Here is a 24,598-nt window from a genome sequence, read left to right as displayed (position 1 = left end):
ATTGCTGTTGCAGCAGGTGCACAAGGTCCACAATAATAAAAAAAAAATAGAGGGAACAACATACCCGTACAAAAGATAGCTAACAAATGTTCAGTGCCGAGCTCATACCGAAAGCAGATTATTGCTGTCAGATAGATTTCATGAAAAAAGTGTTTCAAGACAGGAGCATTCTACATGCTTCAATAATTTGAATTTGAAATGATGTGCTATAAACAGAACTGAACGTCTCAGGGGAGATGACTACAGAGCGATCATGTGCCTCTTCTATGTTTTGCTGCAATAGTTGAAAAAAGATCTCCTTGAGTGGTCCTGCAGCATTTATCTCTTCTTCACGATTGGTGGCATTCATCCAATCAATTTAAAGTATTTTAAAACATCTCAAATAAAATCAGGATTAGGGCCCAAATATATGGGCAACAAACCTTGCAGATCAAAAAACAGCACCTTTCAGATGGGAGTCTCGAGCACTGGATGTGACAACATCACAAATTCCAATCAAATGCACCAAAGCTTTCACACAAATGAAAACTCAATTTGAGGGTTTCAGCAAGAAAGACACCCCCGCCCGCCCGCCTATTGCTAAGATATAAAAATACAATATATACAGTACACATCTATTGTGTTTTACAACAACACAACCATATTTATAATATCATGTGGATGAAATAAGTGAGCCATTGAATTGAATGAAAAAATGTGTTTTATAAATAAATGGAGAAACAATAATAGAAAATTTCCATTCATTTTAGAGAAAAATAAGTTGATAACGATAACAATATAAATCGGGATGTAAATATTAGATGTCTCAATCAGAAAATACAATGACTTTTAAATATGATACAATACAACCAATGCCCATGAATTTTCCATTAGCCTTTCATCTTACATTTTGCATGGCAAAATTCCAATAAATCCAACAAAAATCTTGTATCATAACTGTGCATAAATTGTGGATAATAGCACAAAATCAGTGATCATTCCACCTCATAGTGAACAATAGTACAGTCTGGATTACTTAAAAAATGACATCTAAACTTTTGGTTAACCTCTTTCACAGATGATCTGGTTCAATTAAAAAATGGGGTTGGTTGAAACTTCTCAGTGATCAGGTGCGATGATTCTGAAATAACAAGTAGTACTTTCATCTAAATAGTGTTGGTGCCAGGTAAATGTCACCACTTCGCAGCACCAGCCCGAGAGAATCACAGTCTCGTCCGGGGATGTTTGCCCACCCTCTCCACCAGACGGAGCAGAATGCTTTCCACATGTTGGGGGGTGGGGTTGTGAGGTCAGAAAGGACAGGAGCTGGACAAATTATGGAAAAGTGGGGGTAGGTCAGCTAAGAAGAGGAAACGCAAATAGAAACGTCACATAGTACGGCCTGCGGATAGCAAAAATCGCAACTATGCGTGCCAAACCACAAATATGTGGAGATCGACTGTATATTCAAAGACATGGCTCTGAAGAAAGAAAGCAAAAGACGTAATAATGAGACAACGTGTGCAAATTTCGTCATGATGTTTCATAAATGGGTGTTTCTCAGAGAGCGAGGTCCAATCGGACGGTCAAACACTGACCCACTTCAAGTCTATTTTGTTCCCTTTAAAATAAATCACCAGATTTACTTGACTGAGATTTGTGCTGTCCTTTGCATGTGGATGTATTTTGAGAGGCGACAAACAGCCACCGTGACCACTTCCTCTTCGTAAAATGACAACACACCCACGTTATTTTAAAAGCACTTTATTCCCATAAAGTGAACATCCAGCCAGGATGGTCCATTTTTCATCAACAAGCTCAATTTATTTTTTTCTTTCTGTTTTTTATTTTTTTTATTTAATCAATTTAGTTTGGAGAAATCAATACAATACTAAGGTGCCAAGTCCGGGGCTTGTCGATTAGTTATTCACCACGCTGACAGCTTCACATATTGGCTGCAAGCGGTGGCGGACGCAAACGTACTCGACGGCGCATAGCCGCATGTGCGGACGGTAAGAAGCTGATTTTCTTATGATAAACTTGTCTGTTTAGCGGACGAAAGATAATTGCTACCTTGAACAGGGCTGCTACTTTTAACACCACCGCGGCGGCTGTTAGCCGTGGCGGGAAACATTCATGCCTGGCTCCTGGCAGCTGCCAGCCACCGAATGCCTCCCGAGACTTGAAAATATTTTTTTAGTGTAGCTATATGTCCGAAAACTACAATTAGGCACCAACGTGGTTCATGTGCGCATCAATGCTCTTTTCCGCTTCAGCATGAGTAAAAAAGCGACTGGTACGTTTTTTTTTGTTTGTTTGTTTTTTTTTTTTGTGGAGGTGATGGTTTTTGCACATTTGAGCTCACGTTTAATCCAGAATAATTTATATAACCAGTGTTGTTTTCGTTAATGCCCCTTCTTTTCATGACAATAACGAGACATTGACAAGCTAAACGTGGCTCTTTGTTGACGAAAACATGACGTACATTAATTTTTGGTGGCGAGACCATACAGGACGAAATTTTTAACGTGTGGTCTGTCAGACGTTCAAAATTTATGACATTCCTTCTCATTGTAGATGTAGTCTGTTTTTCAAAAAATTACAATACTGGAGCAACCTATCCTCATTTGGGCACGCCCACTACCGCAACGGGACGCAGGGCGCACACACCAGCACAACAAAAGACGAACACGTCTGCAGTCATTTGTCTCGACACGCTTTCCGTTGACGGACCATGGCGACAGTGACACTCGGTAGGGTACTTGGTTCTGATAACCGCAAGCTGTTACAAGTAAAGAAGACATATGTTTGATAAGAGTTTGTACTTTTGCTACTGTATGGAAACATGTCCATTACAAGTCTATGTTGTTAAAACGTTTTTATTTAATGACGCTTTAAGTGAAATAAAGCCACAACAGTTGCCAAATAAAATGTTTTGGTTCTCCTCTGATTTTTACCGAAACTAAACCAAAACCTTTTTGAGTTTTCGGTGACTAAATTTACCAAAACTAGATTAAACCTTTTTTTTTTTTAATTTCTGTCAACTAAAACTAACGTTTTGAGTTTTCGTTGACTAAAACTACATTAAAACTATCTCGAATAGGAATGACTATATGTGACAAAAACTAATAAGCATTTTCGGCCAAAAGAATAAGATTGAGACTAAATCTAAAATCCCTGCAGATGACAAATGACAAACCAAGCAATATTGCAACGCTTGCCTCCCTGCAGTGACATAAAAAGCTGAGACAGAAAAAATGACAAGCCGAGCTCCAAAATGTGGCATGCGAATTCATCATAAATGTCATCCCAAAAAAACTCTTAAATCATTACAGAGTATTTTAGAGGGGATTTTAGTATTGATGTCATTTTTACATGCATAACTATCATATAAGCGCCAATGTTCAGCCCAACGAGTCCTCCTGACTCGAGGCGTTGCAAGAAAGTGGGGAGAATACTTTGAAGACCTCAATTCCAGCAACACAACTTCCTTTGACAAAGCAAACTCAGAGGTGGGCTCTATTCCCTCCGGGCTTGAAGTCACCAAGGTCGGTATGAAGCTCCTTGGTGGAAAATCTCCAGGGGTGGATGAGATCCGCCTGAAGTTCCTAAAGGTTCTGGATCCTGGTGGATGCACCACTGCAACATCGTATGGACATCTGGGACAGTGCTACTGGATTGGAAGATTGGGGTGTTGGTCCCTCTTTTTAAGAAGGGGGACGGGAGGGCTTGGTAAGGCCAGCCTGTCCATTCCAACGAATATTTTCTTGGTCAGATTCTGACAAATATGAGGGCTCAAGCCATTTTCCAGAGATGGGCATTCCGCAATACTGACGGAAGGTCTGTCAATTGTCACTGAGAACGCCTGTTTTGCTGACTCGGTCAGACGAAGCCAGTGCTGCAGCACATAATATTCAAGCACAGCATGTTTGATTGTGAAGTGGATCCGGTGACGTTTAAATAAAGAAATGATTAAATAAATAGGGGTACAATACAGTATTGGTATCAGATTAAAAAAAAAGAAATTGGGTTATTTCGGTCTACATTCAATTGCTCCGATATAGGTACTCACCAGCAGTGCATTCCCTACTCTGCTCCTGCTCTTGTATCCAGCAGCATGAATGTGTAAAAATACATAAATAAAAAATGCTGAATATATTCAGCATAATTTGTTAGGGGTTTTTTTTTTTCCACTTTTAAACGTATTTGTTTTTATTGGCGTTATTAAGGTTATTTCTCAGAGTCCATTAATTGATTTTGTATTGATTTTATTCAAGTGCAGGACACCCATGTTTGAGGTTGAATTTATGCAACCCAATATGGTAGTAATGGGTTTTATATATTCTCATACCTACTGTTGTTGACTATTATAATTTGCTTGAATAGTCTCACTTGATCTACTCTCATCTAACATTTCATACTAAAAAAACATAAAAGCATGTATCCTTCTTGTTGATATCATATTGGATCGATATTTGTATTGGACAGTACTCTAGGATGCAATATTGCAATTTTGGTATTGTATCAGAAATAAAGAAAGTTGTATTATGACACCCTTATAAATAAATATAGATGATGAAAGAAAATGAAAGACAAAAAAAGACAGACTTACATTCATAAACAAGTACACTTTGAGAAGTCTGTGTTTTGTGGAACCAGTGTGCCCACTGGGAAGTTTATTTTTGTGCTTGTTCACTCTGAGATTTTATCGTCATAATGAATGGGCCCAGGTATGCAGCCTTGATCTTCCTTTGGAACGTTTTCACGTTGGCTCTACTTTAGCAGCAAGTTGTTACTCCCAGGAGGCACTGCAGGGCTGGTGCTAATGCGACTACAGTACTTGTTTGTCACTGTTTTTTATACGAAAATCTTGTCACCGAAAATCATCAAATCTGCTTTTGAGTGTTGATCTCTAGTTGTATAGTTATTGCATCTTGTAGAGCAATTGTTGACTCCACACCCACTTTGGACTTTGACTGGCCCATATACAAATAATTATCATTCATAAAATTAGGGCTGCTCGATTATGAAAAAAATATTAATCGCGATTATTTAGTAGTAATAATTGAAATTCTGACTATTCAATTCAATTATTGTTTCTTGGTTAAAAAAAAAGTTTCAATAGAAACATTATTAAGTCAAATCAAACTTATTTTATATTTATTATGTTAAAAAAATGCAAATGTGTAAAGTCGGTTATTGTTTAAACTAACATAATGAATTGGAGTTTACTTGCTATTCACGTGTAAATGCCATAGAACTGTTTCAACATAAATAAACAATTTCAATAGAAAGCCCAAATTTTGACTTGAATACTCACGATAGTATTTAGACATTGTAAAATCAGTACTTTTTTAACAATATTTCATATATAATATTAGATATTAATCGTTTCTTACGATTATGCCAATTTTGTAATTGTTCAATGTAGTAATTGAATTTTGATTAATCGCACAGCCCTACATCACATTTCTCAGTACACAGCATTTAGTAGCTACCGCAAAATATTCTGATTGTGACACTTTTTAATAGCCCGCAGATAGTGACAAAACATTTGACAGAAATACAATATCCATTCACTCTTAAAAAAAATGACTTAGATTTACATTAAAAAAAACATGCATGGACATTAATTGCAAGCACTCTAGATAATGTTACAAAGTGTAATTATTGTTTCTGGTCAATCAATTGTGTCATTTCACTATCTTTGGTTTTAAGATGAGTATATTTATTGTGGGAAACATGAACGAAAAATAAACAAATAAAGCCCAGGCAAGCGTGACAGTCGTGTATCGATCTTTTATTTCATTTGATTGTATTAATTATCTATCTTATATTTCATAGTCCTTTCGTCCACTACAGACCATCGGAGCAGGCTAAACCTGTGAGAAGAACTTGACCTAGTGAGAGAGAGCGAACAACACGAGGCGATGGCCTATCAAAAATGAATATAATGATATTGTTTATTTTTAAACAAGAATAGTGTCATTATACAACAACCTTAGCAAACTTACTTTTATTTGTAGATACATGCTTGGTACTATCAAACATTTTCGTGGAAAAGAAAAAGTCAACTGGGTAGTTTTGAGGGGGTCGAGGTGTGATTACTCGAGTAATCGATGGAATAATCGTAGGATAATCAATTCTAAAAAGATTTGTAGTGACAGCCATAATGCTGACTACCGTATTTTTATGGCCATAAGACGTGCTGCATCAAAGTGCGCAACACCAGTTGAGGGTGCTATTTCCGTATTTAATGCATATACTAGGCGCGCCGAACTACAAGGCGCAAGCTCGCGCCAGCTCAGCTCGCGCTAGCTCAGCCTGCGCTAGCTGTAGTCAGCTCACCAGGATTCAATCCCTTAAGAAATCGCTGCCAGAGGTAACACCCCAAGGCTATAACAGATGTCCTTAAACTATAAGGAATCACTGCCAATAACACTGACTCTAACCAATAAGAGGTGTCATGGCAATACATCTACTAGACAACGTCAGGGGAGGGACTTCACTGGTCACCACACTCCTTAGAGTCACGGTTTCAAATCAAAACCAAAAAAAAAAAACTCGGCATACAAGCAAACAATGAAACAAAGAAATAAGATTCACACAAAACATGTATCTTACATGCCATCTATATACCCAAAAGAAATAAAAATAACACAAAAAGATTATAGCAATGGCTTCTTGGGAGCCACTCAGACTCAGCCAATCACATGGCTGTTTAGAGAGATGTGCATGGCTGTTTAGAGAGATGTGCTGTTGTGCTTTGGGCTTTTTGCAGTCTGTTGTCTAAACCTGGGACGTTTCTTGCTTGCAATAACATAAATGATAAGACAGACTACAACATTGTGGACAGCTGCCCTTTTGTCCAGCTTTCTCCTACACCATCACCCAAACACCATAGTCACATCATGTATTAGTCTCAGTCAATTCGAAGCATAGATGACTCAGACTTTGACCAGCAGGGTGTGCTAACATGCACTCCGAACAGCCCAATGAGTAAAAGGGTTGATGGTCGAGGGTGATGCACAGTCCATATAATGGGCGCGTCGCTTTACAAGGCGCCTCGTTTGTTTTGGGGAAGAATTGGGACTTTAAAGTGCACCCTATGGTCCGGAAAATATGGTATTTTTATATTGACGTCTCACCAAAGTACCAACACTAATGCATGCATGTACGCCCTTGCCAGTTTAAGGTGAGAACACTCCATGGGTTGTGTCCCAAACCTGCAGCAGGAAGCCACAAAGCCAAATGAAACACCTAAAATACATAAACACTGCACATTTTCTTTGCTCTGTGCTAAATACAGTTTTGTAAATCAAAAAGCAGAAAGACATGGTGTGTACTAAGGACAAGGGGAAAACGGGTTAAAAATAGAAATTAACTCTTAGCTGAGGATCTACTTTAGCTTCACTATTTACCTCACAAGAAACCACTGGTGAATAATTATTTATTTTGTTATTTGCAATTACAGAATTGTTAAAAAGTCAAACGCTTTATAGGTAATACAGTTTGGTGTTCAACTAATTTTAAAACTAAAAGTTTTAATCATACATTCCGTTCCAAGAAATTAATTAAAAACATTGTTTTGAAATTAGAAGTCAAGCAGAGTTATAGAATGGTGTGATCAACTTTGGAGAGCCCGCTGAAAATATGCTTACAAAAAAAAGAAAAAAAGAACATTTGGCAAAATTATAACCTAAAGAGGCAAAAGAAAAAACGCTTACATTAATCCATGCACTGTTTGACAGTGATGCACACACAAAACGCATTTACCAGAACACTTCTAGAACAGATTAACTCCGCTCATGAGTTATGTTTCTGATGAATCAATGACGGTTTTGAGAAGAAAACTGGTGACAATAATTGAAAGCCATACCCAAAAGGCAGCCCTTTTGAATAAAAAAAAAAAAACGTTCATATATGATTCTGCAGTGCAACTGTTGCGGATACTATTGTTGTCACAATGAGAACACTCTTAACGAGACCACATGGAGCGTTCCCCGATTCCCAGCATCTTTAATGCACAAGAGATCTTTCCTTGTACATTTAAGCTGATTTACACTGTAAGGGGACCCATTGAGGTAAGTGAATAAGCTTATTTAAACCTTTACTATAACTGTAATCGTATATTGCATGAATAACAACATACTGTATCATAATGACTATATAAAGAATCAATCCACGTCATTTATAGTACACTACACAATACACACACAAAAAATAAGACCGCACAGTTAACTACATATGAACACTGACGGAGAAATGCATGCATGTCAAGCCTGGATGCCAGACAGCAGACTTGCGTGTATGGAAAGTTCCCGCAAGGACGTCCTCATACGTAAATGATCAGTGGCTTCGCTGCTGAGTGCCAGGACAAGACATTATTGAGAGTGGCCTTTCTAGACACAGTATATGATGTGTACCGCATGAGAGTCACATTTGAAGTAAAAAAAAAAATAAAAAAATCAATTACTGTATCATTGCTAGGAGAGTCAACAAGTCAGTGGCTTGAGAGACCTTTTAATAATAATAGTCAAGGAAATGGGTGCAAGAATTGCTCACAATGCGATACAAGCATGAAACATGAAACCTCCCTCAATGTTCACAAGGGCCTATGTTACAATTTCAGAGCAGGAGCTACCTAGTTATAATATATTACTAAATTGTAGTTGGTATATATAGTTTCAAATTAGACTTGACATGGTGCGCCAGCACGCGAGAGCCGAGCCAAGGGTAATGGGGCATTAAGTGTTACCTGGAAGGTGCACACATTGCACGGGACTGAAATGGCACTGTACGAACCATCAGGCTCAGTGTAGGGAAACTGAACCGAGCTGTATCCCATGAAGGAATGTGTGCAAAAGATGAAGGTGGTAAAATAATAGAACTTAATCATATTTTGTTTCGAATTTTACAAATTCGATAGTCAACACATACTGAATATTGATAGAAATGGCCGGTGCCTCGTCTTCATCTGTTCAAGCAACTGATTGGACTATCTGTGTTTTTTGTCAACCGAACAGAAGAGTCTCTCATATCACAAACCAACACAAGCTATGAAAGCAAAGCAGACAACATCACACAGTTTAGTAACCTTGACTCAATGCCGCGCCGGATCATCACGTTGTCGTCGTGCGGTGTCAGAGTACCCATACGGGGAAACCAAGAATGATCCAAAACCCGGCGTCCGAACCGAAACTTTGTTTCGCTCCCGGACCCACACCTCTATGAAATGTATTGGATTGAGGAGCTACAAATAGAGGTGTAGCCATACGAAACTACTAATGCCAATCAAGATAAATCAGGCACGACTTGATCATGGGAATGGTATACAATCAACATTGAAAAAATGAACGCAAAGTGCCGCAAATCCTGTTGGCAAAAGTTCTCATATAAAACTGTAACGCACAAAACGAAATCCTCAAGTCTATGGTAGAAATTAATTTTCACAAGTGGCACAAGCAGTGGTGATGATCCTGCTACAGGTGGAACAGTTGGCTGCAAAAAAATAAAATAAAATCTTCTTTTGTTCCAAGCAGGAAACATTTCAAGCAGTTTGGTGTATGAGAAGTCATGCACATTATCTACAAAACTAAAATCCCGAACAGATAAAGAGACCATATTGCCTTGGAGGCAAAGTACAATGCATAGTGCCTTCCAAACCTGTACGATAGAGCACATGTAAAGGACTCACAGGATCAGGATGCCTCAGATGACCAGATATGGAAAGGAATTGCTTTGGCTTATTACATTATGGGTGTTACGGCACAAGTAAACAAAGCATCTGAAAGACCTCCCAAGGTTGAAAGCTTACGAAGAAAGATGATGTGTTCATGGCTTGTGAGAAGATGTTGGCTCTATTCTCTGGGAAGGATACCTTGCTGAAATGATGCGACACATAACATTCTATATATAGGTGGGCACCACTGGGGCTGCGCCACAGTGCCGGAACTCCAGTGGCCCGCTCCAAGTGAGCAGGGATGAACTTGCCCAGATCATAGGAGGCCTCAGTGGTCTAAGTTGCCCGAAGCTAGTGCAACCTGTCCAGAACTACTAAGGTGGTCTTACTGAGGAAGATGCAAAGACTGCAAATGTGTAGATGCTCATCTAAAATGCACACCCGACTGCAAATGCCAAGTTGACCGTCAGAACCATGTTTGTATGTTCAGGAGTGGCATTTTTATAGCCTGACTTCCCTACATTGGATTTTATGGGTCATATTCCTTCTATATGAGCTCAAAAAGCAATACTATGTGTTCTTTAGAACAAGGAGTCAAGAAAAAAAACATAGCACCCTATAGTAGTTGAGAGACAGCGTCACTGTTGCTGGTTGCTAAGGAAAATGCTTTGGCCAGCAACCGTTGCTTTGCAACACTGAAATCTCGGCGGGCTCCTGCTTTGAAATTGGAAAGTTGTTCAATGTTCATATCACCGTGCGAGCAATTATTGTGCTTTAATAATAATAAACCATGTTTTCTATTGTAAATTTATGAGCTCAACGGTAAAATAAAAAGATAGATTTATAGTCAAATTATGGGAATACATAGGACACTTCATGGAACTATTGTCAGTTAACACGGTTCACCCTACATCTACAAATGCAGGTTAAAATAAAACTATATCATGGAAAGCGAAATCCATACACATAAACATCACCAAGAAATGCCATTGGCTTCTGTAGATGGACTGACGCGAAGTGGACAAGAGAGTTGTGGTCTGATGAGCGCACATTTCAAATGTTTTTTTAGGAATCAAGGATGTGGTGTCATCCGGACCAATGAGGAAACGGCACCGTCTGGATTGTTGTCAGTGCAAAGCTCAAAATTCAGAATCTGGTGATGGTATGGGGCTGTGCTAGTGCCAATGGCATGGTTAATGTGCACATTTGTGAAGGCACCATTAATTCTGAAATGTAACATAAGTTTTGGAGCAGCATTTGGGATGTCACTGCATATTTCAGCAAGACAATGCCAAGACACATTCTGCCAATGTTACAACAGCATGACTTTGTAGAAAACAAAGGAGTGGCTGCCAGCAGTCCAGACCTGTCTCCCAATGAAAATGTGTGGCACATTATGAAACAAAGCAAAATTCGCGCAACAAATCCTTTTTGAGAGTTGTTAAAGGGAAAGGTGAGGCAACAGTCCTAGGCCAACATTTTTGGGAGTGTGTTGTTGTCGTCAAATTCAAAATGAGTGAATATCTGCTGTTTGAACAAGAAATATATTTGCTTTGTGGTGTATTCTATTCAATACATGTTGAAAATAATTTCAAAAACATTGCATTCTGATTTTGAACATTTTTAAATTTTGCACAATATCCCAACTACATTGGAATTGGGTTTGCAGGTAGATTATTTAGATTGCATGGTTTCATGACTAAAGAAAGAATTTTTCTCTCAGCCCAGTATTAATTGTAAACATTAAGCATACATATGTGTTGCCTTTCTATAATACAATGCCTCCATCATAATGCTAAAAACAGTCAGCCAATTCTTTTTTGTCTCAAGATCACTCAGGCCTGTCCCACACACCTGCAAAGGAATGTAAACAGACACGTTAATACCACAACAGCATAAGCACGCCGGTGAACACACGTACATGCTTCTTTTCGCATTCTCACAGAGCTCTGTGTCAGAAAAGTCCTTTGACTCATCGACCCAGTAACAATGACGGATTAACGTTTGAAGAAGAGGTAAAACCATCTGGTCTATTGATGTGATGACCAAAGCAACACGTTGGCTAGGAGATCAAAGCTGGTTGAGTCATTGTCGTAGAGGCTCAAAGTCTTACATACCAGTCTCAGAAATATGTCTTGCTGAAAACACAATCCAACAAAAAATACTGTTTTAATATTTTTTTTCTATTCCCGCACTCCAGGCAACAACTCTTCAATGCCCTTGTTCCTGGAAAGTTTATTGACAAATGGAGGTATAGAGAAGAGGATGTCTGAGCCCAAAAAAAAAAACTTTTCCCTAACACTAAAATCACTTCCAGGCCACAGAATCACCTTAATAAAAAACATGTTGCAGCAGCAAGCATGGACACTGGAGTTAAAAACAACAGTTCTAGTACGACCAAGTTTAGTCTCTGTAACAGGCGCAAAGAGCAGATGTGTAGTGAGACACAATTAGTTAAATGCAATTTAATCACACTAAAATACACACATTTTCTTATTTCTTATATATAATCATATCTATTTAGCAGCAATACCCCCAGATAATGTTCAACTATTCAATGACGATGCGCATTTAGGTTCACATCCGACTTCTCAAATTCCCATAAAATCATACAATTCTATATGGATATTGTTGCCAGTCTTTGCAATTTGCATATTGCATAAGACATTATCGCGATATTGAGGGGAGGGGTTGTGTGTGTGTGGGTGTGTGTGGGGGTGCGTATGCGTGTGTGTGGGGAGGGGGGGGGTGCGCGTGCGTGTGTGTAAAAGTTTGAATAAGGCCAACTTGACTTTGTGAGTCAAGGGTTTTTGTGAAACAATAAAAGCACTAATCTGCTGTTTTATGTAAATGAATGATAGCAAATACAATTATTGAAAGGATATCTATATTTATTGCTGTTGCTTGACATGTATGTAGACCAAAATGTTAATTGTAATGAATAATTATTAAGGTTGGCATGGTGGACGATGGAACCACAATGCGGAGGTGCCGTGTTCGGTTCCGGCTCCAGCCTTCCGGTGTGGAGTTTCGTGTTCTCCCCCTGCAATTGGATGGCAACCTTTTCAGGGTGTACCTCGCCTACTGCCCGAAGGCAGCTGGGATAGGCTACAGCACCCCCACGACCCTTGTGAGGATAACCAGCTTAGATAATGAATGAATGGATGGATGGATGGATATTTTTTAGTCCTACTACTACAAAAATATTGGCTCGCAAAGTAATTTCAATACAGTGGCTGTCAACAATCAAAGTTGACTTTTGGACACAACTGTAAAATCATTGGAGGGGTACAGTGACTTGCCTCTGGTTGACAGCAAAAACCTCAGATGGCAGATGGCGCACAGGCCTCGTCTAGACAAGGCGGTGACAAAATTGGCAAGTCATCAATCAGCTCTACAGACATGCCTATGAACTCATTTTCTGGGAGGAAAAAAATCCACTCCGACTTGCTTTATCAGTAAACCGTGAGTCAATTTGCATGTGTAAAAACTCGGTCACCCAGGCTATAGAATTCAACAGAAGCCAATTCATGCAATTCTTGATTGGTGAAAGTTAACCCCGGCCTCTACATTACCAGTGGCCTGGGACACTACGTGACTTTCGGGTAGGGCTGGGCGATAAACCGAAAATTTAACGTTACCGAAATTTATTACAATGACCGAAATCATTTTGCCCATGTCGGTAAATTCGGTGTTTAAAAAAAAAAGAAAAGCCTTTTCTGTCTGCGGCAATGTTCATGCCCCTTTAAGACCGCTACAGCGCCTCTAGTCACGTGACTCCACCCATCAGACGTCGCTGTCGTAGCCGGCGATTCAAATCCAGAAGCTTTTTCACCACCCACAACACAACCATGCTGTGCTGAAAGTTCAAAGTGAGAAGAGAGGTTCGACAAGTGACAACAGCCCATTAACGGAGGCGACACCATACGAGAGAACGTCTCAGAGGTGGACGCGATAGCCTAGCACATAGCTAAAGATAAAGCTCCTCTAGTTACAGTGGAGCGCAAGGGATTTAAACGCTTCATGAAAGCCGTATTTCCCGATATGGACTACATCGGGCCGGGAGCTTAGACATGTCAAGCATTTTGCATCTACATCCGAGTTGTGGTCGGGTCGCAACATGGATCCCTGATTGAGCCTGACTGTGCATTACATAGATGACAAGTGGCGACTGCGCACCAGAGTACTCAAGACGGCACATTTCCCCCGATGATGCACACGTGTTTATTTGGCTTGCATTGACATTTTCTTTCATTTTATTTCGCATTTTTTTATTTGCCATTATTTACATCATGAGAGCATCTTGGCGCAATCTATTTGCAGAAAATGATTTTGCAAGAGTTCCCCTTTTTCTTTGTGACATTGTTCAAGTCATGCAAAGCAAGCTATTTGGAATGTTTATACAAATGATTTTTGTACTTTTATTTTTCATTGAAAGTAATGTGTACCAGTTGGTCAATAATAAAAACAGTCAATATACATTTCCTGCATTTATTTTGATTTTAGTCCACGGGGGGAATTTATCGTGCATTTATCGTTATCGAGGTAAAATTGCTCAATTTCTCGCGATATTGATTTGAGGTCATATCGCCCAGCCCTACTTTCGGGCCACTTGAAGTTCACGGATGCAATACAAATGTCATCAATAAATTAAATTAAATCAACACGTTCTTGCTTTTTCATAATTAAATATTCAATAGTTTGACTTTTAGCCACTTAAATTGATCAATCATCATGAACATCTTGTAATACTGTAGCAGTGACACGAAATATGAAGCAATAATTGAAACTTATTGTATTGCAACTTGAATATACAGAGCCAGTGCCGGGTCTGGCAGGACCACAGCAAAATAGCAGTCCACCATCCAAAAAGGCTTAATGGAGGACCCTGTAATCAGTCTAGCTTCTCGGGTGTGATTTGACTTCACCATTGAGCATTGCTAATCAAAAACAGGCACAAGATGTGTTTTTTTGGGGGTTTTTTTGTGTGTTTTTTTTACAAGTCTGGCAGTCAGGAATTAGACATTATGAACATCATTTGGATGCGGTCTTGAAAGGCTGCGGCATCTGTTCGGTCAAGATTAAAATGGGCTCCTTTTCAGTAGTTGTGGGTTTAATATTCAACAGCAAAGCAAGTGTCTACTTGATTAACATAGTTCTAAATGAAAAAAAAAATAGTTTATTGGTTGGAAATGAGAATATTCTCATTCAAGCCGCTCATTTCAGTCTCCGGCCATTTGATCGCTCAAAACTGGACTGTTCTGATTGCCTTAGAAGATATTTTGCTTCTCATCCGAGCAGGCTCGGTCAGTACTTGCAATAAGGTAAGCAGCACAATTATATTTCTGCACAAATCTATTTTTCAAATACATTTCGATTAACAACTGACATTGAAGGACTTTTTCGAGAGTAGGTCGTACCAGGCTTTGTTACTATTCCTCTGCCATGTATTTAAAGTGAGTCAGAGAAAAAAAAACAACTGTTGACCCATTTTTGATTATGCAATCCACGACTTGGCACCCATGCTTGTCTGTTAATCACTAAACTGTAACACATTTTCTTCCTTTACATTTTCCGGGTCATTTCCTGATTCATCTCAACAGGAAGGTAACTAACACAAGAACAAAAGGAATCAGACACTGTATTGCACGTCCCTACGAAGGACAACTACTATTTTCAAGACATAAAATGCCATGCATGTTTTTTCCTTCCATTCTGCTTTCATTGGACTGTACAAACTGCCTGTTGCTCCAAGTTTATCCACTTGACATTCAAATGAAGAAGCCAACTCGAACAAAAGAAAGTAGCTCCGCTCGCCTTGATGACTGTGGTTCAGAACTATGAGCATTCCAGTATCCGAGGGGGTTGTCAGCACTAAACACTAACAACATGTAGGGGCGCAAGGGAGACACGATGTTTACATTTGAGTTCTTTTCAACCTGTTCAGACAGCAACCAATCATATTAGGTGTAGTTTTGTTAGCCACTCTTTGACCTCAAATAATCAATCTCCTCCTAAATAGTCTTCAAACAATAAGGTTCCTACCCGTGAGCAGGATCTAGAAAATAAAACTATGACACGTCAAAGTATCTGCATACCTGGTTCAGGTCTCGGTGGATGGCCAATCGATGAGTATGACAACTTTATACAAGAGATGGGATGTATTCAAAATGTGTATTAAAGATTCTTCATAAGGAATGGTTGACGTTGCACAAATGCAGGGCAGAGGGCAGAAGACTTGGTGAAGAAAGTTAAGACCTACTTGACCTCCTCAACTGTGTGAGCTTAGAAGATGCTAGCAATAATTCCCATGTAATGACGGGACTTGGTGCAAGGATATGTGAGAACATTGCAAGTCTTGGTTATGACCAACAGAAGAAGAAAAAAAGATTGTCAGTTTTCTGACCCCACAAGGACTATGTTCAAGGGCAAACTCTACACAACCTCTGCATTAGGGCAAAAGCAAAAATTCTAAAAATAAAATAAATAAATAAAATTTAAAAAAAAATAAAAAACTGTTATGTTTGGGGTTGCAACTTTCCACAACCCTGGTTTTGCGGAAATTAATACAGGGAAAAAAAAAAAGAAAATGATTGAAAACAGTCCAATGTGCTTCTTCACAATTGGAGCTCCAACACTCACCTCATTGAGAATGCAAAGCCTCTTCAGTGGTTGTGTGTGCGCGTGAGGGGGTGGGGTGTGTGTGTGTGCGCGCGTGTGCTACTGCGGGGGATGGGGCACTTAAAAAGCTTAATGTCTGGGGGAGTGAACCAGTCCCTCTTCAGTCCTTGCCTTCCCAATGGGATATTTTGCTCACTGCCCCTTTGACTCCCCACAACACACACGCTAGCACACCCCCAAACACACACACACACTTTTCCTCCTATAACTCTGTCAAGGATAGTTCAAGCTGCGCCCAATGAAGGTAGTGAAGGGCTAACTTGCAAAGGGAGGTGTGGGGCGGAGGGTTGGGGGTTACATTGCCAAGTCAGTCCCATTGGGGCTAAATCACAGTGGCAGGAAGCAGGGAAAATAAAGCTAACATCACCAATAAAGATCCTTTTCTCCCAGTCCTACTGGGCATTTATTGTTGTTTTGTTTTGTGTTTGCCCGAAGTATAGAAATGAAAGTGGGGCTATGAGGGAAATGACAAGGTAAAGTGGGCGATGTTGAATGGGTGAACAATGAGGCGACGTACAAAAAAGGGTGGCTCACCAAAAAAGCCTTTTATTTCTTTTAATTGGTAAACTGAATGCAAGGTAGTAGATGAAATTTTTGTGCAGTTAATCTCCAACTGTTGCACAGGCATGAGGAGGAAAGTATGCACAAATGCAAGCGGCATCCTGACTTCTACGGTAAAACAGATAAGGACTGAATGTTTTCTAGAAAGAGAATCTTATTTTGACCAAGTATAAGAATCTTGACCAAAGATAGCAGCCATGGAAATGTTCACAGTTGATTCTTAACAGCAGTTTGGCATTTGATGGCAGGTCAACATCAGATAGTGTGGGGACGGAAAAGAGGCAAAGCAGAACCTCAAAGTCAAAGGCGGACAAGTCTGCAAAAACACATCAAGCTAGTCAAGGCCAAAGAGAGAAGCCATCTTCAACAGAGAAATGTGGCAAACCCATCAGAAAGCAGTCAGAAAAATGATCTGTCCACAATTGTACAGAAGGATTTAAACCACAACAGCTGGTGCAAAAGGGAAAGAACCTGCTTTGGTCTGACCACAGTCCAGCAGAAGTCAAGAGGGAGAGGACAATGCTGGCAAAACGATTAAAGGGGCTTGATTGAAATGAAAACAAGTCCTGTTGTCTCGAAGCTTGGCAGGGGACAGACATTTCTGAAAATATTTTTCTCACCATATCTTTCTTCCCGCAGGCCTGCAGCACAAAGTTAGCCAAAGCAAAAAGGCTACAGGTACATTCAAAGGTAGTCAAGATTAAGTGATACTCTTGAGAGGCAATTTAGCGCTTTTTAAAAAGAGGATACGCATTGCTCTGAAAGAATAGCGACATTCTCAATGAGTTAAATTAACATCGGTATGTCATCACTATTTTGTTTTCTTGCGCTAACCTCCCTGATGAATAATCATTAGCTGATTTGGGTTGGATCAGAAGTGAGAATAGTGCAGGCGTGTGAAAGATTACGACTGCCTCTCGCAACTTTCGATACATTACAAAGAAGCTCAACTTGCAAGCGGATTCCTATCAGTAAACAGCACAACATAAAACCACAGAAAATTTAAGTTCTCTTGTAAATTGTGTTCAAGGGGCAAATAAAATTAAAAAATGTTTTACCATTTTTGGGATGTTAGATGCTGAGACTTGTAATAATTGATATTTCAACTGCACAAAATGAAAGCATTTACCCAAAAATAAGAGTCGATGTATTTTTTGCAACAACAAAATCCATGACGCTCAAAACATCACATTACCACCCACTGCACAAGACAACATGTCTTTGAATGAGTCGACCACCCATCAGCAGCATTTGAGGAGCATTCAGTTCTCAAACGTGACAATGGTTATTAATGATATAAATAAAGATCTTCCTTGTGATAGCATTCGGGAGGACACTTAGTAAGAGAACAGATGCAGAGAGTTCTGCAAATCCTCAAGTGGCTCATGTTCTCTGGATTCACAACAGAGCAATAACGAAGGGAAAATGTTGCTCTGTGGTAATGTACCATGCACACTTAACTCTGACAATGTAAACCTTCCAAAATGGTTGAGAGGAAGACACCCCGAAGACACTGCGCAGATGAGCTCGCGCCCATCTCCACAGACAATTTCAACAACTCACTGGAGTCCTGCCATACGCCAGCCCACTTCAAGCCCTCCACTATTGCCCCTCTTCTCAAGAAGCCACGCGGACTTAACGACTGCATATTGGTGCCGACAACTTCTGTAGTCATGAAGTCTTTTGAGCGCCTAGTTCTCCCCCACCTCAAGTGAATCACCTCTCCCCCGTCCTGGGGCCACTGCAGTTCACGCACAGAGCCAACGGATCCGTAGACGATGCAGTCAACCTGGCCCTCCACTCCATACTGCAACACCTCCCTGGGAGGTTGTTTGTGGACTTCAGCTCTGCCTTCAACGCCATCCTCTCAGCTCTACTCTAGGACAAGCTTTTCCTAGCTCAAGGTGCAGGTAGAGCACATACTTTATTATGGACCGGACGCAATTTGCGGCTGGGAAGACCATCTTGGACACAAAGACCATCAGCACAGAGGCCCCTGGCTTTACTCTTTATACATCTACTGCTCCACCTCCAGCCACCAGTCAGTAAAACTGATCAAGTTTGCGGAATTTGAAGGTAACGGATGAGCAAGCCTTAATAACAGCTCCGCGCACTCAGAGGATTAAGCTTCTTAAAAAGAAATATTTCCTTTGTAATGAATCAGCCGGTAATCCAACATTTTGTCTGGTTAAAAGCACTTAAGTCAGTGTTTGAATATTTGCAAGACATTTGATATAGTTGTTGTGCAGTTCACTTTTTCAGACAAGACATTTCCATAACTGTGACTAAAACATTGAGCTCTTTAGCACAACAAGAGGAGCACCGGATCTGTTTTAAGGACAAGAGGGAAGATTAAATTACTTATTTTAATCCAAGGCTGAATCCACCATGACTTGTTAAACTTTCTTATAAAAGCCAAGGAAATCTGAAAGGAAATGTGCTATACCGCTTAGAAGAACCCATTGACATGAGTTAGTCATGCTAAAATTTACAATAAATGTGTATATGTTGCATCAACATAAAAAATGGATACTTATATTCCTACAAGTACCAAATGGAACTGGATAAAGTATACGACAAAAACCATATCACATTTTATACTACAACTTAACCACACTCTTTTCTTCACCAAACCCATGAAACTGAACATTTACAAAAGTTCTCCAAGGTTATACATCGGCCTTTGGCGACAAAGTAAGTGTCCAGAAACATTCCACTGGATTCCATTGAATCATGTCACAGAAGGATCGATAAGTGAACACATATACAGTGAACCCTCGCTACTTCGCGCTTCACCTTTCGCGGCTTCAGTGCTTCGCGGGTCTAAAAAATATTCGGGGGCATTGTAGTTTCGCCGAGCGGCACGAGGGGGCGCTGGAGCGGTTAGGTCGGCCGGCGTGCGCCGAAGAAGAGCGTGGGCGAAGAGGAGAGTGGACGAAGAAGAGCACGTTCCCCCGGGCACGATTGGTGGCGACGTTTTGCGCGGTTCGGACCGTACCAGAGCTCCGGCCGGCGTGCGTGGCATTTAAGCCGTAGAGGAGCACCTTCCCCGGGCACGGGCGGTTCCAAGCGGCCCCTAAGTTTAACCGAATGGAAGCTCCGGAGGAGGAGGGCGAGCTTGTGTCACAGTTAAGCCGAATAGGAGCACCTTCCGCCCGGGCACGAGCGCGGCGACATTTCGCTTCGCTCGGGACCGTGCGAGAGCTCCGGAGGAGACCGGCCGGCGTGCGTGGCAGTTAAGCCGAAGAGGAACAACTTCCGCCCGGGCATGAGCGGAGCGCGAGGCTGTCAGTTATGAATGAATACATGAATAAATAAATAAATGAAGAATGCCACCTTTCATTTCACAGGGCACACCGGACGGCGTACCAGCAGGTAAAAGTCGAAGTAATTAAATAAATACAAAAAGAAGTAATTGAATAAATACAAAAATAATGGCTGGGGAATAAAAAAATAAGTTTTAATAATAATTTGTTTTGTTTTTTTGTTATAACATGAATTTCACTCTCTCGCTCTCTCTACCCGTATATATATATATATATATATATATATATATATATTTTTTTTTTTTTTTTTTTTTTTTTTTTTAAAGCATTTTTGAAGGTGCGCTGCTACTTCGCACTTTTTTTTAAGCATTTTTGAAGGTGCGCCGCTACTTCACGGATTTTCAGTTTTCACGGGTGGTCTCGGTCCCCATTAACCGCGATAACCGAGGGTTCACTGTACTTTGATGTTTCACCTCAAGTTCCATGGCCATTTTGCATTATAATCCAAACAAATCTGGCTCTTGATCAGTTGTTTGCGGTATGATTCCGACATGCTTGGTAGACAGAGGCCATGGATGGTGCGTTTACTGTCATCAGTGAATTCATTTTAATAGAATAAATCCATTTTCTGAACTTATCCTGAAGAGGATCGCAGGCGTGCCAATACCAGCTGTCCTTTGGGCAGCAGGCAGGGTACACCTTGAACTGGTTGCCAGCCAAACGCAGAGCACACAAAGACGAACAACCATTCACACTCTTAGTCACACCTAGGGACAATAAACCAGTTAACCTAATTATGTCAAGGAGCAGCCAAATACCCTGATATCCTGCAATTATTACGCAAGTGAACGCCAAACTGAATAAGGCGACTGACACATTGGCTAGGTAATCCTCAGTTTCATATTTGCTAGAGAATGAAGGGTGGGGTAGAAAAGGGTTGCATTACAATTTAAAGAGAGATCAGAAATCCCTTTATTGTCATTGTACTCAAGTGTGCAACGAGATTAGAGGGCTCCCCTCTCCAGTTCAATACAACAATAATACAGACAAATATATAAATTAGATAAATAAATACGAGAGTGCAATGGAATTTAGTACTGACTAGTGTATATAAAAAAGGAGGGTAGACCAATACAACTTAAAAATAAATAAATAAATCATAACAGAAACACGATGAACAACTTGAGAAACAGCAATCAAAATCAATTATGCAAATTTCCCAAATACTGCCAGGAGGATAATTATTACTGGCTACATTCCAAAAGGGTATAAGACAGCAAGTGGAACTGTGAGTTCACTCCAACAACATGCAGTGAGTGCTCACAATTGTTCTACCGCTTATGAACAAATTCTGCTCCTGTTCTGTTCACGTCAGCTCAAGTGTAACGCAAAGACACAGAGCAGAATTTAGCATCGTGCACAATGACTTGAGGAGCTCTTGAGGAGATGGTGTTAAAGTCGTCTTGCAGATACTCAACATTATTTACTTAGACCTACTTTGGTCTGTTTCTGATCCAAAAGGAAAAATACAAAAATAGAAAGACAGGAAAGGATGTCAGCATGATGCATATAAATAGACATTTAAAGTGGAACAGACTGCATTATAGGGCGGTGTAATAACAAGAGACAAATGAGGGAGCGATGGCCCAAGCAGAGCTCAGGTGAGTGAGAGGAGCGATGACAAAGGAAGATCCACGAGGATCAGAGAAAGCCCTCAAAGCTGACTCCCAGAGGCAGGATAAAGGCATCTCAGTGTGGCGGCAGAGAAGATGAAACACCATTTGGGGCCGGGGCTCCCCCACTGCCTCGCCTCTGTGTTCAGGGCCTGTGAGTTCTTCTGCCTCTGAAGTACTCCCCCCCACCCCCGGCCTTCCTGCCTCTCGCCCTCCCACACCCCAGCGCTGCACCTCCTGCCATTTGGCGACCTAATGGAGCTCCACATACATGCACATAGGCAAGGTGATGCTTCACGCCACAGATTTGGAGACAATAACCAATCAATACTGTTGCAATTTAATAGCGATGCAGTCATTGGAAATACAGGGTGTCTCATTAGGGGCGGAGGGCGACACAGTCCCGCAGGGCGGAAAAACAACATGAAAGCATCTCCACTCCTCCGCAAAAGCTCAGGATGACCTCTTCAAACAACACAGTTTGCCAAAGCCGAGGAAAAACTGCATTCATTAATGATTCGTTTTACATTTGAAATCAATGAATCCATCATCAAAGCAGTCTCACCTTTTGATTGTGCACCAAGTCATCAATATGATGATATCAGCTAAAATTAAAATTGAAATATATATGTGCACGCGTGTGTGTATTCCAAATGTTTCCAATTTAAAACCTGAGATAACCTGTCTAATCTGGGATGTTTCAATCAATTACCATTCATCAATCCACATGATCCACTGCTTGGAGCTACTCAGCGATAAACCTATAAAGCCAATTATACATCGGTAACAACCAACCAACAACAGGTAATATAGCAGTTGCTGTTAATGTAATTTCTATTAGTCAATTTTTGGGGAGGTTATTTCGGAGACATCAAACATCACTGCAGGTCTTATTAACATAAATGCGATGGGCGGCAACGCATATTTCAGACAAGACCACATATTCTCAACAGACAGTAATCTCACAAGATATAATTAAGAATGCTGTGTAAAACATTAAGCCTTGACAAATACATATTCAAAAAAAAAAAAAAAATCAGCAATTTAACATTATGGAGCAATTGCGTTTGCAGTTTTCTGTGATGTAGAACAAACCAGTGAGGTTTTCTTATATTTTTATAGAAGTGTAAAACAGCATGCAATTATTCAATGCAGTTCTACTTATAGTAACTATAAATTCTGTTTCATGAGAGACTTTAGATGATGAAACACGAATTCACAGACATACAGCATGTGGCAGTTTTGTTTAAATTATTCTATATCAAATAAACTGGCTAACCAGGGGAGAGAGGGAGCATCAAACACACTCACGCACACACACCCCATGTTGACAGGATGTTTTTTTTTAAAGAGAAATTAAAATGTCAACACGCAACGTTAAGAAATCAAAATGTTCTCGTTTATGTTGTGATGTAATCGCTAATGTGCAGTTCGGGGATCCTTTTGGGGGCTTTTGGGGTCGTAGAGAACCTCCAGTGTGTTGACGATCCAAATTACCACGTCCGAGTAACTTTCAAGCTCGCGTTGAGCTTGTTGTTTCGGAACATTACGTTTTCTGTCAACACATTGCTTCGCTGTTATTGTAGTAGTATAGAGAGACAAAACATTTTCTTTTTCTTTTTAAACCTTTTTATGCCTATTTTGGGTCTGCTCCTCCCACTCCAAAGTGGCACAAGTAGTCCCCACAGGTTTTCATTTTACGCTAAACGACAACAAAAGCACATTTACCTGCATAGTAAAGACTCCGAGCTCCTGAGTAGACAGCTTCTTCATCTGCTCGGACAGAACTTGTGCTTCTTCCAGAATGGAAAACTCCGTGTCGGCTCGACAATATCCCCAAGAAAGAGCCGAGCACATAAAAGCGAAGCTCCACAAACGAGCCGACAAGCTCCCGCGAAGACGGAGTAGCGTATCCCGGAAAGGAGCGCGCCGTTTCGGCGTCAAAGCCCAAGTGTTGTGCCTGGTCCGCCTCGCCATGATGGTCGAGGCTCTTCAAAGCGGACAAGCACCGAGTGTGAGCGAGCAGAAGAGGGGCACTACTTTTTTTATAACTTTCTGCTGCGGAGTACGTGTGGCCTTTCCCCCTCCGATGACACTCCGAAATGCCTGGCGACGCAAACCATTGCTCTTCTTCGAAATCCCCGAAGAGAACAAAATATATCCATGAGTAAAAGAGAGAAGTCTTTCTTTAAAAAGCTTGGCCTCGCAGCTCGAACTCCAGAAGGTCTGGCACCGCGCGTGCGCGTGTGTGTGTGTGTGTTGTGTGTGAGCCCGAGATTCTCCACAATGGGGGTGAAAGTAGGGGGCGTGGAAACGCGGAGTCCTACAAACGTCCGGAGCAGAGATCAATGGATCGAGGTGCTATAACGCCTTCACGTACAGCTGGGAAATCTTTTTGCCAGCACGAATGTGTACTGGTACAACTTTTTGTTTTTCTTGTAGTGTTATAGAAAAAGAAGAAACTCTTACTAATTTTTCACTAGTCGCAGAGGTTTAGTGTGAAAAAGCAACACGAACAGAATAGCATTAATGAATTGCATCGTGTTTATCTCGGCGTAACAGTTCATATTTGCATTTATGTCCAATATATCCCAAACTTGACAAATATTATTTAAATGGGCAAAAAATACAGACCCTTTCCTTTAATATTCTTTGTAGCTAATTGAGACAAAATGTTTTTTTCAGCTTGAGCCATTGATGTCATGATGTCACAGTTACTCATACTGTACAAAAAGGGGGATTCTGTGGTTAAACAA

The 24,598-nt window shown here is 40.5% G+C and overlaps 1 protein-coding gene across 1 annotated transcript in view; it reads right to left on the bottom strand.

Moving 5' to 3' along the window:
- The window catches only part of cachd1 (cache domain containing 1), a 74,318-nt gene extending 50,157 nt beyond the window's left edge, over positions 1 to 24,161 (bottom strand). The window contains exon 1 of the mRNA XM_088313789.1: positions 23,571 to 24,161. Within this exon, the coding sequence (XP_088169915.1) occupies positions 23,571 to 23,819 (249 nt within the window). The 5' untranslated portion in view covers positions 23,820 to 24,161. The remainder of the gene's footprint in view (positions 1 to 23,570) is intronic.
- Between the last annotated feature and the right edge of the window lie 437 nt (positions 24,162 to 24,598).

The sequence above is a fragment of the Idiotropiscis lumnitzeri genome, chromosome 13 (genome assembly GCF_059441095.1).
Source record: "Idiotropiscis lumnitzeri isolate Australia: NSW breed Sydney's pygmy pipehorse chromosome 13, RoL_Ilum_1.0, whole genome shotgun sequence".
Classification (NCBI taxonomy): domain Eukaryota; kingdom Metazoa; phylum Chordata; class Actinopteri; order Syngnathiformes; family Syngnathidae; genus Idiotropiscis; species Idiotropiscis lumnitzeri.
This window is presented reverse-complemented; position numbering and strand designations above follow the sequence as displayed.